The sequence below is a fragment of the Thamnophis sirtalis genome, unplaced genomic scaffold, assembly GCF_051295495.1.
Source record: "Thamnophis sirtalis isolate CommonGarterSnake01/CBP01778 unplaced genomic scaffold, rThaSir2_p1.2 scaffold_3, whole genome shotgun sequence".
Lineage (NCBI taxonomy): Eukaryota > Metazoa > Chordata > Lepidosauria > Squamata > Natricidae > Thamnophis > Thamnophis sirtalis.
Window position 1 is genome coordinate 62,293,187 of NW_028261383.1, and position 18,776 is coordinate 62,311,962.

The window sequence follows — 18,776 nt, forward strand, 5'->3', positions numbered from 1 at the left end:
GTTTTAATAAGAACAAGAATGTATTTATATACGGTGGTTCCTTTTTTTTATTATTATTATTATTATTATTTTCCTTGGTTTACTTTACTTTTATCAGATCAAACAACACTCGAACAAAGGCATACACCAAGGAGGGAGGTAGAGGGAAGGAAGAGGGAGGAGTAAGGAAGGAGTAAGGGGAATGTAAGGAGTAAGGGGAATGTAAGGAGGGTGTCTGGGGAGTAAGGGGAGAAGGAAGGCTTGAGGGGAAAGGGAAGTAGGAGGGGAGTGTTAGAGGGAGAAAGGAAAGTTGGAGGGGGTAGATGGGGTGTATGGAGGACGCAAGGGTTAGGTGGGGTTGTGAATGATGAGTTGTGTTTCCTTTTTACTTGTTCGTTTTATTCCCTTTTTCTTTTTTTTTTCTTTTCTTATAGTAAATACCCTGTATATAAATGATTGCAAATGGAATGTGAAAATTGAATAAAATATATTTCCTAAAAAAAAAAAAATGTAAGATTAATGCTAGGAACAGATTTGATACACATAGCCAGGGGAACCATGAAAAGAAATAGGAGACACTGAAAACTGGAACAGCCAAAAAAAAAAAAAAAAGATGTGAACATTTCAAAGAGGAAAAGATCCAAGTGGCTTTCAGTACAAGCTATCACAATAGTCAGGAAAAAGGGAGCATGAAAGCCTTGGGCAACAAACAGAACAACACAGACTTTCAACATCAAGCAAAAAAAGGATAAGGATTCTTGATTAAGACATCTAACAAGCAAAAGTAAATAACAAAAACAAGAGAATGACAGGTGTTTTAAAAGACTGGAGAAATCACAAGAAAATGTATAGCTAAGGTAGGTAATCAAGTAATTGTGGAAGTGAACTGAAAGAGGCAAATGAGATTAAAGGAAGATGAAAGGAATATGCTGAAATCCTTTACCGGTAGGATTACAGAATGACGTAGAGAAATTATATTCAATAGCTGACATTTCTAGAAAGCTGCCAAAGGTACAAGTATCAAGTGGAGAAGGAAACTTAATTGACCAATTTAAATATTTAGGCAAAGAGGTAGTTAAAATGCCAGCATCTGTATGTCAACAAATATGAAATAAGACTATGCTGTTTCAAGGTTGAAATATATTGGTATACCTATACTTATACCAAAAGAGAGAGATAAAAGATAATGTACAAATTACTGAAATGTTGCACTAATTCATCATACAAGTAATATATCATATAAGTTTTTTTAAAGGTAGAATCATATGTGGAGAAATACCAAGAACAAATTTCAGAAAAGGCAGAGGGACACATTGCAGTTAACTTAAAATGGATTAATATAGAGCAAGATTATTTCAGCTATTATTTGATGTTGTAGTTCATGTCAGTCAGAATGTAAAATATATTAAGGTCAATAAAGTGTCTTATTCTTCTGAAGAACCAGGTTCACAAAGACAAGGACGCAAGTTTTTTAACTTATACCGTAAATATATTTTTATGGATGGTAGGGTTGGAAGAAATGACAACCTGAGATTAAAAATGTAGATCCCATCAGGAGTGCTATGCCCACCACCAGCGCCTCTGCCACCTCCATGGCCCACTCGCTGCCCAGCCTCGCCTGCTGGCCCCTCAGCCAAGTGCTTCCCTTTCACAGGGCCAGCCCCAGCCCCCCTCATTTTACCAACCTCAGAAGGATGGAAAGCTGATCTTGAGCCGGTCAGGATCAAACTGCTGGCTGTGGGCAAAGTTAGCCTGCAATACTGCATTTTAACCACTGTGCCACCACAGCTCAACTTTTCCAATCCACTGGAGGAATCACTGCTAGAGCATTCTCCAGAAATGACTATTCCATTATCTGCTGGAATATTTTCAGGAAAGAAGAGTCCACCATCTTCTAAAGATATCTGTTCCATTACTGAACAGGTTTAATATTATTGTATAATATATGATATTTTTATTGTATCTTGTCTTCTAAAGTAATAATGAACAAGTCTATGCCATCTTCTCTACCACTCCATAACTATCATATGAGCCCACGATCTATTGTTCAGGTTTATGTTCAGTACTTCCAATCATTCCTCTTAGGTATTTCCATCCAGGTCCTTACAAAAAAAAAACCTGGCATATGTTAAAGTAGGAATAGATGTTTGTGAAAACCAGAAAATAAAGTAATTGGCCATAGTCAAAAAATATTTACAGAATGTGTATATATGTAATAATTGTCTTTCAGTCTTTATTTTCTAACATTTTCTTCTTTACCAAATTGAAATACAATGCAAAAAACTAAGAGCATTAAAACAGATTAAGGCAGGTACTGAAAATCCCCAGGGGAGCCCAAACAATTACTCAACAGTTTATTACTTGAGCAACAAACAGTACATGAAATATCTATTTAATCTAATAAGGTAATATTTTTTCTTCAAAAATATTAATTCGAAGTAAAGGTAAGGCTTCCCCTGTCCAGTTGTTTCTGGCTCTAGGGGACAATATTCTTCTCCATTTCTTAGATGAGGGTGCCAGCATCTCCACAGAATCCACATTCCCATGGGGATGTAGCGAGCATGACTATATGCCGAGGTGCACTGATTGTTTTTATCTTCCCACTGAAGTGGTACCTATTTATCTACTCGCATTTTGTGTAATTTCAAACTGTAGATTTGGTCATTTTAAACTGCAGAAATGTATCAAAAAGAAAAATACATGAAAACAAGTAGGACAGTTTGCTCCAATGGTTACATAGTCAACCTGCTGTGCTTTAACCTACAATGTTAATACATTATATATAATTTGGATTTATTTCATAAAACAATATATTGTTCCTCAAAGTAAGAAATACTAAACCATGCTTAAAATTGAAGTCCAGTTTCTCTTCCTACATGCTTATTTTTTAAAAAAATCCAACACAGTTTACCACAAACTTCATATATTTAGTACTGTCCATTCTTGACATGCATGTTTTGGGGTACTCTGCTAAAAACAATATTTGAGTAGGAAATGGACAACCTGTAATGAGAGATATAATATCTAATATCTAGTACCCTCTACTATTTCATCATGTTGATCTGGGCAGACCACAAAGAAAAGATTCAAAGCTTAATCCCAGGAAATATTTTCTACAGAGGTCCATGAAATTGTGCTGCCCACAAGAGGCAAAAGTTGGTAACTCTGCTTTTCTCTCCACTGCCAAACCAAACTGGGATGCCTGTTGAATCTGGTATCAGCGTAGGTAACAAAAGACAGTTTTGGCAACAATAAGACACAGATGTTTTCAGGAGGGAAGACAAGCTTAAGTCTTCTCCCTGTACTGCTATCTTCTGCTGTGTTGGCAATGGTATTTATAATGGTCAAAAGTTGGATCTTCAGAATGTGCTAATCTAGACAAAAATGAGACTGGGTTACTTGTGCTAGGATTGAGACATTCATGTGACCAGATTCAAAGTTTGGGAGGTTTGTTGTAACTGACCAGTTGTTAAGCAAACAGTTCAAAGCGGAGAACTACCTGTAACACTTTGATGTTGGTCAATAAGCTCGTCTGCCTTTAATCTATGCTAATTAAAAACTAATACAAATCAGAAATAAAGTGCAAAAAAGGAAAAAATAAAGAAAAGTATGTGTGAAGAAATTATCTCCTCCTCCATAGCAACAAATATAAACAATCTGATAACATCATCTTCCTTTAAAATACAACAAATGATCTCATTTCTTATTTATATACACATCTTTAGAGCCTCATCATTCAGTCCTGGTCAGTAAAAGTCCATTGAGGTTTACTACAAATAGCATATATATTTTAACCTTAATCAAATAAACCAACTTTCTATTTCTTCTTTTTATATTTAACAATCTTAATCTTTTAAAATTTCTTATCTTTACTTTTAATAATCATGGTCCTTAATCCCCTCAAATGAAATCCTGGACCTCTGGAACTTAATTTGTTCTCATTTTGTCTTTGTCCCTTCTAATAACATTCTTCACAAAATAACAGGTCTTTTTTGCATATCCAACATAAGAACATTACCAGGACACTCTTGGTTTGGTAAAACATCAATTGGTTTCATTTATATAAAATTGTAGCATCTCTTTCTATATCATACCCATAGCTCATCATTTTTAAGACCAGTCAAATCAGATTCAATCCTATCTGGAAAAGATTGTTTCTTTTCCGTATTAATTGCCAAAGAAAATCTATCTATATCCATATATCATATCATATCATATCATATCATATCATATCATATCATATCATATCATCATATCGTATCGTATCATATCATATCATATCCATCCATCCATCCATCTATCTATCTATGGTGTACGTCTAAATTTTGTGTGTGTGTGTGTGTGTGTATTTTACATGTATGTATGTATGTATGTATGTATGTATGTATGTATGTATAGATAGATAGATAGATAGATAGATAGATAGATAGATAGATAGATAGATATAGATATAGATAGATATAAATGATAGATATAGATATAGATATAGATATAGATATAGATATAGATATAGATATAGATATAGATATAGATATAGATATAGATATAGATATAGATATAGATATAGATATAGATATAGATATAGATATAGATATAGATATAGATATAGATATAGATGATATAGATATAGATATAATGACAGACATTTTTAAAATTCACAGGAAATGAGAGTTCTACTTCAGCCTTAGGCATAAAAACCTGCTGGGTATCTTTGGGCTAGTCACTGTCTCCCAGGCCAATGTACCTCACAGGGTTGTTGTTATGAAAATAACAAGAGGAAGAAGTATTAAGTACTGTCTTGAGTTATTTATAAAAATAAAAGCAGGGTTTAAAAAACTCTAAAAACATTGTTAGTATGTCAAACTCACATACTTTTCCCCTTTGATTGTAATTTTTAATTCCTTCTGGTTCCTCTAATGTCCAACCTTCAAAATCCCATCTCCTCCTCTGCCTCCTCCTCTTCCTGTTCTCTCTCTCTCTCTCTCTCTCTCTCTCTCTCTCTCTCTCTCTCTCTCTCTCTCTCTCTCCCTCCCTCCCTCCCTCCCTCCCTCTCCCTCTCTCTCACACATACACATACACAATTCAAACCAACAGCATTTTCCCAAAATGCTTTAAACTACCAGGAACCCTGCCAGAAATTACCACAGGTTTCCTTGTGGAGAGCAGCTGTCTGGAGAGTTCATGGGCAATCTCAGTCCTCTCCTTGTCTAGAGAGGTATTGCAAAGAGTTGACTTTGCACTCCAATTTTTCATTCTGCCACAGTCGTTGACCGCACTCTCAGGGAAACTATCATCAGTTTGCCATTTCTTTTCCAGAAATGCTAATTCTTAGTATCCTGACAATCCATCTCAGTTAAGCCATAAAACTAGGTGAAATTAAGCTAATCCTATTGAGCATTACATACTCTGATAGTTACATTCCAAGATAAATACAGCTGAGTCTTTTCTGTGTTTCTATGAGTCCTTCACATCACATACTATCTGCATTTTTAAACTGGAATATTAAAGACTAAATAATTCAGACAAAGAAAGCAGATGTTCTACAACTGAGCTACAGCCCTTACCCACCGAGGGTTGCCTGCTAAATAGCAGCTTTTGTAGAACAATATAATCTGTCATCAAATGGCAACAGTTGCCAGGAAAAAAAATCACATCAGAGTCCACATACTCAATTCTTGTGGACACATTGTATGTCTTCACACATAATCTTCCAAACACAATTCAGGGTTTGATTTGTGAAATCTTAATAGCCCCTTTGTATCTTCTGAAATCTATTTCTAAATCTGACAAAACAGCATTTTCCTAACTATTCTGCTTCCTAAAACCAAATGCCACTAACACTCCAACCTATTCTTCTAATTAGATAAAACTCTCCTTTTGGAAATCTATCAAAGTCAGAATTTAGGAATTTTTCCAGAGCTATTAGGGTTTCCTTTGTTTCCAATGGTGGTGTGGAAAATGTACAAGTAGGTCTACATTTTGCAAATGTTAGGGTGAAAGAAAGCAAGAGTATTTTATACATTATGATCCCAAATCTATTTTTTCCCAGTCCAGTATATTTGTCTTGCAAATATTATGAGATTTTGGAGACCATTATGACAGTTCTTCAGCTGATATCAACTATCTGTGCCATATTTACTGAAGCAGCTCCAGTAAATTTGTCCAATTTATTGAGAAAACCCCCTTTAATAATTTGAAACTTTCATCCATCTGCAGGTTTTTTTTTGATAGAATTAACACACACTCCTATTTTTTCTTTTGCTCCTGATTTTCTAATTAGTGATCATTCTTCCTTCAAAAAGCTGTTCTTTCAGCCTAAAGGTAACCGTAATCTTCTTTATTAATTGCATTTTAATTCCATGTATGTCTCTTCTATTTTTTTTAAAAAAGGGACTTTTTTGTCCAACTGTTCAAATTCTATGTTTGTATTATAATGCTTCCTCAGAAAGGTTCCACCAATTTCCCCAAAATGTAGCTAATACACACATAGTTCAAGAAACAATGGCTTTCTATAAACACTGCTTAGCATGATGTACAATATAATCTTTGTGGTAATTCAGTTTCTGTCTAGCTGAAACTCCTTGGATCTCCAGACTTAAGTAAAGTCTGCTCTTCAGTCCATCAAGCTTGTACACAACATATTGTCATGCTCCTTGACAAGCATTTTGATGTATTAGGATTCGGTTAAAAATGGTCTCACAGGCAAAACGTTCCGTTATAAGTAAATAAATGACAGAATGAATACAAAAGTAGTGTTTTTCAAGTCACAGGTGTTTTATTAAACCTACCTTCTATAAATTAAAAACCATAAATAATCATCTTGTGGCAACCTGCCTAGAACTTGTCCATTAAGTGCCTAATACACCATCTGGAAAGTGATCATGTCTAAACATATCCAAGAAAAATGTAAGTATCAGAAAAAGACCAACATTGGTACTCTCAATTGTATCACAAAGCATACAACTGTAAGAGATGTCCACTACCCTTTATTTATCATCACATACCTTTTTATGTGACATTACTTAATCGTACTGCTCAGCTATTCACTTTGCAAGAGAATGCAAAGTACTGTAGGAAATATAAAAGTGTTTCTAAGTACTAGTTGTTGAGAATACATAAAAGAAAACATCGGTTGCCTTACTACATTTGAAAGTGCCCAGAGTTATTCAGATGGCCACACATGTTGGAAAAAACCAGGCTGGACCAAGAATACTTTCATGAAATTAACTACATAATTTTTAATGCCCATCCTGATTGTTACATATATAAATGACACGTGTACTTACTAGATTTTTCAAATATCGCCTTTATTACCATCCTTTATAAGTAACACAAGGCAGTCAACATACAGTTGCAAGAAAAAGTATGTGAACCCCTTGGGATTACATGGAATTTTGCATGAATTGGTCATAAAATGTGCTCTGAACTTCATCTAAGTCACAACAATAGAAAAAACATAGTCTGCTGAACATAATACTACACAAACATTAGATGTTGCCATGGTTTAATTGAACATAACATGTAAACATTCACAGTGCAGGGAGAAAAAAGTATGTGAACCGTTGGACTTAATAACTGGTTGACCCTCCTTTGGCAGCAATAACCTCAACCAAACGTTTCCTGTAGTTGTAGATCAGATCTGCACAACGATCTGGAGTAATTTGGACCACTCCTCTTCACAAAACTGTTTCAGTGTAGCAATATTCTTGGGATGTCTGGTGTGAATCGCTCTCTTAAGGTCATGCCACAGCATTTCAATCGGGTTGAGGTCAGGACTCTGACTGGGCCACTCCAGAAGGCATATTCTGTGCTGTTGAAGCCATTTTTTTGTTGAATTACTTGTATGCTTTGGGTCACTGTCCTGTTGCATTACCCATCCTCTGCAGAGCTTCAGTTGGCGGACAGATGGTCATACATTTTCCTGCAAAATGTCTCGATAAACCCTGGAATTCATTGTCCCATCAATGACAACAATCCGTCCAGGCCCTGAGGCAGCAAAGCAGCCCCAAACCATGATGCTCCCTCCGCCAGTGGGGATGAGGTTTTGTTGTTGGTGTGCTGTGCCTTTTTTTCTCCACACATAGTGTTGTGTGTTTTTCTCAAACAATTCAATTTTGGTTTCATCCGTCCACCGTATATTTTGCCAGTAGTGCTGTGGAACATCCAGATGCTCTTTTGCAAACTTCAAATGTGGTGCAATATTTTTTTGGGACAGCAATGGCTTCCTCCGTGTTGTCCTCACATGTAATCCATTCTTGTTTAATGTTTTCCTTATTGTAGATGTGTCAACAAAAATGTTAGCATGTGCCAGAGATTTCTTTAGGTCTTTAGCTGACACTCTAGGATTCTTCTTTACCTCATGAAGCATTCTTTGCTGTGCTCTTGCAGTCATTTTTACAGGACGACCATACCTAGGGAGAGTAGCAACAGTGCTAAACTTTCTCCATTTGTAGACAGTCTGTCTTACCATGGACACATGAACATCAAGGCTTTTGGAGATACTTTTGTAACCCTTTTCAGCTTCATGCAAGCCAACAATTCGTGATCGTAGGTCTTCTGAGAGCTCTTTTCTGCGAGGCATGGTTCACATCAGACAGTGCTTCTTGAAACCAGTAAACCAAAACAAGTGTGTGTTTTTAAAGGGTAGGACAGCTGTCAGCAACACATCCAATATCATCACACTGATTGGAGTCAAGGTTGGCTCACTCCTGGCTCCAATTAGCTCTTGGAGACATCATTAGGCTAGGGGCTCACATACTTTTTCCTCCCTGCACTGTGAATGTTTACATCTTATGTTCAATTAAACCATGGCAATATCTAATGTTTGTGTAGTATTATTTTCAGCAGACTGTGTTTTTCTATTGTTGTGACTTAGATGAAGTTCAGAGCACATTTTATGATCAATTCATACAAAACTCCACGTAATCTCAAGGGGTTCACATACTTTTTCTTGCAACGGGTACATAATATTATTTCCTACAATTTTCTCCCACAATACCAAATATGTAAATTGAGTTGGACTGACCAGCTCAAAGCCACCCAGCTGTCATGCCTAAGGAAGGATTAGAATTTACAATCTTTTAGTTTCTAGGCCTGGATCTTCGCTAATACACCAAACTCATTCGTGTGTGTGTGTGTGTGTGTGTGTGTGTGTGTGTGTGTGTGTGCATGAGTGCATGTATGTGTGTGTGTGTGTGTGTGTGTATGTATCAGTGGTGGGTTGCAGGCGGTACACTCCAGTACATGCGTACTGGAGCCTGCATAGAGCACCGGGTACCCTTCCAGTACTCCGTTGGGCCCACCCACCCACCCAAGCTCCTTACCTGTTCTTTAAAGCCTTTGGCGCTTCCGCTCATGCACATGGCGTGTACAGGGCATGTGTGATGCTCCACCGAGCATCTGGAGCATCGCGGAGGCTTGAGGAGGCATCACTGGAAGGTATGACAAACGCTTGTGCTGCGCATGTGTGAGCGCGCACTGCACATATTCATATGGCGGAAGTTGGGCCCCGTTGCAACCGTACTGGTTGCAATGGGATCTGGAACCCACCACTGGTATGTGTGTGTGTGTGTGTGTGTGTGTGTGTGTGTGTGTATGTATATAAACAAACAGCAATGTTCACTAAAAGCAAGTGCTCTGTGTGTGTGTGTATGTGCATGCGCGCGCACACACCCCATACTGACAAATTAGAAGCAAAAATTGCTTAGAATTTGATTTACTATGTTACTTTTATAAACAAGAGAACTTGCATTCTTCACTATAGAAAGCAAACTAATGCATGCTTCAAGTTTACAACCTACTGAATAATATGGTTCAGAGGCAGATTCAATGAAGGAGAAAGAAAGAGCATGTTGTTTTCAAAAAATATTTCAAACATACCAGTTTTCATTTTAAAAACTGTTTTAAAACATAGAAAAACATTGTCTAAGCAAATCCTGTATCAAGAAGCAAGCTAAATTATGTAAGGTTGAAAAGAGATTCAATTGCCATACTAACTGATTGCAAGTTAATGTACAATGACAAACATTTATTTATGTATTTGTTTTTCAGAGATCTTATTTGATTGGACTTCTTTCTTTATGATGAACCTCAGAGTTAGATGATAGCAAAGGAATAAGGAAATTAAAAAAAGTCTTATTGTAAACAACCAGTGCCATCAATAGTTCTAAAGTGATTTTATAAATATTAATACAAACCATAATTTGCTTTTTAAAATAATTCATCTAAAATTGAAATTCAATTTGATCATAAATCAGCAACTGTGGCTGTTTACTGCAGAGGATTTTTGGCTCTTTTTTTTCCTTTTTGCATATATTAATATTTAAAAACAGCATCATAATTGTGCCTTTCTTGAACAAAACATACCCTTTATTTTCTCGTTGATAAAGCCACTTTTGTTTGTGTTCATACACGTGTAAAACTGGGCACCCCATCTATCAATGAAATATCTTTAGACTTATAAAATCAAAGAGAAACCAAACCCACATCCTTTTCTCCAAAAGGGATCAAGATGAAAAAGAAAATCCAGCTCAGAAATCTGTCTCCTTCCCTGCCTATACAATCCACCCCCTCACTGGCAACTATTGAGAAGCCAAAGTATGTTCTCTAATACTGCATTTCTCAACCTTGTGAGCCTTTAAGGTGTGTGGACTTCAACTCTCAGCCAACATGGGAATTCTGGGAGTTGAAGTCCACACATCTTAAAGCAGTAGAGAAACACAGTTCTAAAGGGACAGCTGGTGGTACTGATTTCCCAGTAGCAGTCTTGGCATCACCTCTCTGTCAGGAAAAGCTACAATGGACTTTCCTATGTGCATATCTTACACTCTGCTGCCCAGATCAGAGTTTTAACTCTTCTATCCTGCTGTCCAACTTTATACCTTAGACTTAGAGCAAGGGTGTCAAATTTAAGACCCACAGGCCAGATCTGGCTCATGTGGTGCTTAGATCTGGCCCATGGGGCCACCCTGGAAACAATGAAGGACCAGCCCGTGGTGCCTCTGCCAGTGAAAACAGAGCTCAGGAGGATTGTGCGCAGCCATCCAAGTCTCCATTTTTGGCCATTACAGCCTCCTGCAGCCTCTGCCAGCAAAAATGGAGCTCGGGAGCCCGATTGCTCGGGCCACCACAGGCACTCCCGACATGAGTGACGTCAACCTGGCCATGCCCACCATGGCCACATCCACGCCAGCCCCTACCCCCAGGTCAAACAACACCCTGATGTGGCCCACAATGAAATCAAGTTTGACACTCCTGCCCTAGAGCACTCTCTTGGATGCCAGAATTTTCACAGAAAACAAGTGCAGGCATGTTCCCCCTTTCCTGCCCAGCAGATCTAGTATAAAGCAGGTGTGTTAAACATCTTTTAGGCTTCTAGCGTCTCACTTTCCTAAACATTAAAAAGAAATCTTCCTTAATATTATTGTCACAGCATTTGTGTCAATATCGGTAAGGTGCTTTTTCAAGAGATTAGGGTTGAGGTTAGGGTTCAGCTAAAGAACTGACAAGCTGAAGAAGCATCTTGGATAAGAAGCAAAATGACTTCAAAGAAAAACCAGAAAGTCCAGTTGGCATAAGTATTCAGACCCTTCACTCCATACTTTGTTGTAGCACCTTTGGCAACAATTACAGTCTTGAGTCCTTTTGGGTATAACGGGACAAGCTTTTCACTCTGGACTGGATTTGTCATTCTTCCTTGCAAATCCTCTCAAGCTCAGTCCAGTTGTATGGCAACCGTCAGTGGACACCCATATTCAGATCCCTCCAGAGATGTACAATAGGATTCAATACAGGGTTCTGGTTGGGCCCCTCAAGACATTCACACAATTGTCCCACTCTTGTGTTGTCTTGACTGTGTGCTTAGGATTATTGTCATGTTGGAAAATGAACCTTCGGCTCAGTCTGAGATCCTAAAAGCTCTGGAACAGGTTTTCACTGAGGATATCCCTGTAATTTGCTCCATTCAGCTTTCCCTCAACCGTGACCAGTCTCCCTGCTGTTGAAAAACACCCCCACAGCATGATGCTGCCACCATACTTCACTATTGGGATGGTATTGGGCAGGTGATGAACGGTGCCTGGTTTCCTTCAGATACACCATTTAGAACTGAGGCCAAACAGTTCAATCTTGGTTTCAACAGACCAGATAATCTTGTTCCTCAGAGTCTGAGAGGCCTTCAGGTACTTTTCTTGCAAACTCTAAATGCAACTTTGATGCATTTTACACTGAGGAAAGGCTTCTGTCTAGTCACTCTGCCATAAATCCCAGATCGATGGAGGGCTGCAGTGATCGTTGTGCTTCAGGAACTCTGTCCCATATCTTCACAGAATCTCTGGAGCTCAGTCAGAGTGACCATCAGGTTCTTGTTCACCTTTCTTATAACTTCTCCCACGATTGCTCAGTTTGACAGGGAGATCAGCTCTTGGAAGAGTCCTGGTTGTGCCAAACTTCTTCTATTTGAGAATTATGGAGGCCACTGTGCTCTTAGGAACCTTCAGTGCAGCAAAAAATTTATTGTGGCCTTCACCATATTTGTGCTTTGCAATAATTCTGTCTCTGACGAAGGCGTTTCCTTCAACCTCATGGCTTTGCTCTCCTACAGCAAGCATTGTTAGCTGGGAGGCCTTCTACAGAGAGGAGTGTGCCTTTCCAAATCATGTCCAATCAATTTAATTTACCACAGGATGACTCCAATCAAGGTGTAGAACCATGTCAGCAAAATCAAGAGAAATGGAAGGCACCAAACCTAAATTTCACGTGTTGTTGCAAATGGATTGAATACTTATGCCAATGCGATATTTCAGTTTTTTTCTTTTTAATAAATTTATAGACATTTCTAAAATTCTGTTTTGACTTTGTCATTATAGGGTACTGAGTGTAGTTTAATGAGGAAAAAAAGGAACTTCAACAACTATAGAATCAGGCTGCACCATAACAAAACTGACAAAAGTGAAGTGGATGTGAATACTTTCTGAATGCACTGGATATACTGCTTCATAGTGTTTTAGAGACCTCTCTAAGCAGTTTACAGAGTCAGCAGTTACATTACCCCTAACAATCTGAGTTTTACTGACCTCAGAAAGATGGAATGCTGAGTCAATCCTGAGCCAGTCAGAATCAAACTGGTGGCAATCAGCAGAATTTGTCTGCAATGCTTCATTCGAACCACTACACCACCACGATTCTTTGCTATAAGAACGCTAAACTCTATGCAAGAGTTTAGAGCTCTCAAAGATGCACAAAAGTTCAAATAATACTGCCAATCATCTATCTGCATCCACACTGAAAGCGCTATTCTTTCAAGAATTAAGTCATCTTTTCCCCATTAACTCAGCTTTTCAATTTATGTTCTAAGTCTATTTAATACTGGTAAGAGTTTTGCGAACCAAATTTCACAGAATCACTCACAGAACATAAATACCAACCATCCTAAGGAAATGTATATAACTATCTCTATAGAATCAACATATGGTTATAATTAAATCATTTGTTATGAAAGTACATACATGCAGCTTTGGTTGCCTAGTTTTTGGGCCAAATCATATTTTATCAGCCAAGCAATGGTATAATTTTTCTTAAAATAAATATGTCAACTCTGGAAACAGTGTCTGACTTTTCCCTCATTTGATTGCTTTTACTATACACTATTCATAGCGTTCTTTCAGAGCGAGTCAAAAAAACATTCAGAATAAGATGTATTTTAGGTTACTTACGATTGGTGAACACTACAGTTGTAAAATACAAAATCCACAGATGCAAACTTCTTCCCTGTCTCTTTGGACTTAAGATAAAGCTTTACCACTCGCTTATCACCTAGAAAGAGAACAAAGCAAGCATAGAGAATCAGAAAACAACAAAGTTGTGATTGGCACAGACATCTGTAAAAATAAAGACTTTTAAGTTGACCGGATTGGAATAAATAGTTCTGATTGAATTGAGAAATAGTCTCAGTGAATAACCAAGGACATGAGAAAACATTAATCATGGAGGAAGATGATCCATCCAAATCACTTTTCTTCTTTCTAGATAGATTTAATGGTTTAGAGAGAAAGTAATCTTGCTTAGTCCAAAAGTAAAAAAAAAAAAAAACTGAGGTGAAAGACTCTGATAATAGATCTTTAACTGCCTACTGCAGACTTTATATTTGGCGTTCTCCACTTTAAATACCTCTCTAGATCTAATCTGGAAACTTTCTGAAGATGTAATTGGCAAAAGTGTCTGATTGAACTTTTTAAAAATGGGGAACCAAAAGATTTGCAGCAAATATACCTCAATGAAAAATTAGCCTCAGCAAATCATTGGCTTGGTCTCAAGCTACTCTATTCAAATTACCCTATTCAATGACAAACTGACTTTTCCAGGCCCTCAATTAATATGCATTTCAATTATTGCCCTTTTTTCTCTATTTACATGTTGCCTCTCCCTCAAGCCAATATGTTATATCTTAAGGGATTTTGATTTCTATGTAACAAAAACAATCCAAGTATCTGAGGTCAGAATATATTATAGCATTGATGATGAACCTTTGGCACCAAGTGCCAAAACTGGAATGCACGTGCATGCGTGTGCGCATGCCAGAGTGCTGGAAACTCAAACACCAGCTGGCTGCCGCACTCATCCCTGTGTTTTGGCCATTTTGGGGGCGTTTTCAGGCAATTTTCTTGGCGTTTTCAGGCGTTCTTGGGGCATTTTCAGGTTGATTTTCAGCCGAAAAATAGCCTCATAATGCCCCCCAAAACAGCCCAGAAAATGCCTCAAAACTAGCCTGGAAAACAGCCTGAAAATGGCCCCAAAACAACCCAAAACATGGTCCAGAAAACAGCCCAAAAATGCCCCAGAAAATGCCCAAATAACAGCATGAAGATGGCCCCAAAATGGCTGGTTTTTTGGACATTTTTGGAGCTGTTTTCTGACACTCCAGCACCCGTGAAAACCAACTGGTCTTCACGGGCACAACAGAAACCAGAAGAGCAGCTGGCGATGGCATGTGTGCCCACAGAGAGGGCTGTGTGTGCCACCTCTGGCACACATGCCATACATTCACTGTCACAGGATTATACCATCTGAACAGAAGACTAAATTATCTGCCTTCCATATAGGGAGAGAAACAACAATGTATTTTTTAGACAGTGCTTATTATTACCTTTCCCAACCTTGCTTACTTTTACTTATTATTACCTTTCCCAACCTTGCTTATTATTACTTATTACTACCTTTCCCAACCTTGGCAGCTTGAAATTATGTGGACTTCATCTCCCAGAATTCCCCAGCCAGCATTGGGGAGTTCAACTAGGTGTTGAAGTATATACATTACATTGCCAAAATTGAACAATTCTGACCCCCAAGAGAAGGATTTTGTAATGGAATAAAAATATTACAAGATTTATAGAATCATAACAATAAACTACATATACAGATTTTGTATGACTTAAATATTTTTTTGAAAAATTCAGTTCCCTAAATACACTCAGTTTATTCTATATTTAACTGCTGCAGAATGATGAGAGATATTAACTCACCTTGTCCTCTGGTAATAGGAATCACATCTTTTGTAGATGGAGAACTACAGTAGATTCTGCCATTTTCAATGCGGCTTGCAGATTCAGTGAAATCTTCAAAGGAACAATTCACACCAGCCTGGAGATCAGGAACATTCCAGGCTTGTAAAACCAGCTGACAGGAAAAGAAATATATTCAGTGATCTGTTGTTTTTTTAAGGGCTCTATAACAAAACCTGCAGACGTCACCATCTTAAAGAAATATGCTGACATAGTATTTAAATTCCACAGTTATATGGAATTTAAAGTAAAATGACCCACCGGGACTTCCGACATGGTGACTGATATATTCTTAGGCTGAACGGTAAGTTGAACACACTGGTGCAGATCTGAGGCAAAACGCTGGTGTTCATCCGCTCGATCACAACGCTCCTTCCGAGAACAGCTGTGAAAAAGCAAAAAAGCAACATATATAAGACTGTGGCAATCTTTAGCTACAACTAATAATGTTCTCATTATGTTGCTATATTGATTATTAATGACATGCAAAGATCAATTTTATTTTCATCTGCTAGTTTATTTTAGTTTTATTTGAATTCTAGTCCACCTTTAATAAATGCTTTGTCAGTTAACAATTGAAATGGAAAAAGTGGTTGCACAAATAAATGGGAAAGCCCTTAATGCTACTCCTGTGTTACACAAATAAATAAAAGAGACCATAAACATTATCAACTGAAAACATGCTTCCCAATACATACTGAAACTTCACATTCAAATAATCGCAGAAATATTTCTTTGGTAATTCAATTTATTTTTGTATATTATATTTTGCTCCTGAACCCACATCCATGTTTATAAGAAAACTAACACCTAGGTCAGGATGGTATTCAATGTCTCAAAGAATCTCACTGAAAAAAAAAATAAAGATGGGCTTTACGCATCATATAAAATTGATCTGAATGAGAAAAGAATAAAGGAAACATTTTACAAACATATGTATATCTTCTCAGAGGAAGCCTTAATGATAGTACAAAAGTTTTCTCCTAGAAGGTTATTAAAATTAATGCTTTTACCGCAATAAAATCTGAATTTTGAAAACAAGCCTTATTCTTCTCTTTTGGTTTGCTTGCTAAATTACATTTCAATGTTTCTTTATGAAAATTAGTCCTTTAAACAAAGAAACCACCCTAGATGTTATTACTCCTTAAAGTTAAATCTCTATCTTCATGATGGGATCTTAATTTCATTTGCAATTGTGCATGGGTTATTAACGATGTAACACAATAATCTAACAAATACTTACCATGCTGAACAGCTTCTTAATATTCAGTGTTTGCATAAATGCTTGCAAGTGTACAGTGAGATTCACATGCTTTTGCACTTGATCTTTACAAAACCACTACACAGATCACAGAATAGGTAGGAATCCAATATGATGATTATGCAAGAAATCCTTTAGAACTGTATTAGCTAATCACTTTTTTTTTTAAAAAAAAAGGAAAGACAATCCATTCCACTAGCAAAACATATTTATCTAAAAGCTAAGAAAATATTTCCAAAGTTACAAAATGTACTGCAATTTGAACTAGTTGATCTTGATACTATAAGCATTGTTCATCTCTGTAACTGTCCTTCAAATATACAAAGATGAATACGATACCCTGAATCAAGTCTTCGCAGAATAAGCATATGCAATGCTTACAATCTTTCAACATATTTGTCTCCATCCTCCAGACATATCCTAGCTCATTAACATTCTTCTTAAAATACGACAGTCAAGACTGCTTTTTTCACTACGCAAGAAGGAGGAGTCAACAACAAGAGTAATTTGCCGGTTAAGTTCTTACCTAGCAGGTAAGAATAAGAAATGAGTAACATTGAGACCCGTTCCTGTTCTGTGACTTTTCATGTAGTGGTTTTTGTAAAGGTCAGCAACTTCATGGCAGAGTCAAAATTCAAGCTGGGAATTTGGGGATTCAGTTCTCAATATCTGTATAACACTGATGATGCAATTTTATACCTGGGCATTTATATGTCTGAATTAGATCCTTTTTAAAATTTCTGTCCTTTAATATCCTACCCGAATGAATTCCATGCTCTTCCCATCTCGTGTATTGTGGTTTTAATGGAGCTGGAGTCCTGCTTCAATTTCCTTTGAGCCTAACAGTTCATCACACTCATCTATGCTCTCGATTAAGCAACTCCAAGCAATTTCAAATAAGCAGCTGCAAATATTCCATCTATTTCATCAAAGGCAGCCACTCCGCTGCCCCCCCCCCCAGCACTGTTCTAGCCAGGTATTCCGCCTCCATTAATAAGTTTAAATGGGTTTCTTTAACTTCTCCTCTCTGCACTTGTGATAACATTATTTCATTATAGAAATCATTTAATTAGGCAGAGGGCAATACAATATAAGCAGATACACATGCACCTTTCAAGGTCTTGGTAATCTCAATGATTTATTTTCCCTAGCAAGTGCCAGCATGACACTGCACAATGGAGTTTCTGAGCCCCTACAACATTCCACCTATATCCTTGGGGTGCTTCAGGGAAAGAGATATCTTTGAATTTTAATTAAAATGCTCCACATGGCTAAACAGTCAGGACTCTGTAGCTCATAACAACTTTTCCCCCTCAAGCCCAAAGAAAATCACCCCTTTAATGTCTTTCCATTTTTGTTTTGCCCCTTCTCTTTTACACTTTCATTAGTAACCCTATATGAGAGGCCCAGTTCCTGAGTTAAAGACGCTGAATTGTAAGTTAGTTTTGATCCGTAGCAGCCAATGCATATGATCTTCAAAGGAAACCAGACTAATGAGTTATGAAAGACCATGTTGTCTTCATACTATTCCTCTGCAGCTAAAACAGGGCTAGAACTGATTCCCAAGAACATTTCCCTGTTGCCAAATGTTCTTGGATTGGCATCTCAATGCTGCCCCAGTTCAAGCCAATTTCAAAAAAGGTAAGAACTTTCCCAATGTGACAGACAAGAAGCATTGGGGTACCTGCCTTTGATGCATCAATCGACATAACTGGAAACGTTTGATAGGTACAAGTACTGACATTTCATGATGAGCAATCAAATTGCATTCATAAAAGTATTAACCAAGTTTCTTTAAACTGTAGATAAAATATAAGATAAACTAAGTAGTAGATAAACTAAGATAAAATATTTTCAAGCAAAAAGAACTAAATATGCTATGTTAATGCCATTACTCACCCACCCACCTACCCATTTCCCATTAATCCAAGTAATTCAATATATAAACTCATTATAGGTGTGTGTGTATGTGTGTGTGT

General features: G+C 37.4%; 1 protein-coding gene across 3 annotated transcripts in view; it reads right to left on the reverse strand.

The window, feature by feature from the left end:
• PLXNA1 (plexin A1) overlaps nucleotides 1-18,776 on the reverse strand; it is a 380,392-nt gene that overhangs the window by 150,922 nt on the left and 210,694 nt on the right. For all 3 annotated transcript variants that reach the window (XM_087708971.1, XM_087708970.1, XM_087708972.1), the window contains exons 6-8: nucleotides 15,798-15,921; nucleotides 15,498-15,651; nucleotides 13,692-13,791 (exon numbers count right to left, since the gene is read on the reverse strand). In XM_087708971.1, coding sequence (XP_087565097.1) covers nucleotides 13,692-13,791; nucleotides 15,498-15,651; nucleotides 15,798-15,921 — 378 coding nt within the window. The remainder of the gene's footprint in view (nucleotides 1-13,691; nucleotides 13,792-15,497; nucleotides 15,652-15,797; nucleotides 15,922-18,776) is intronic.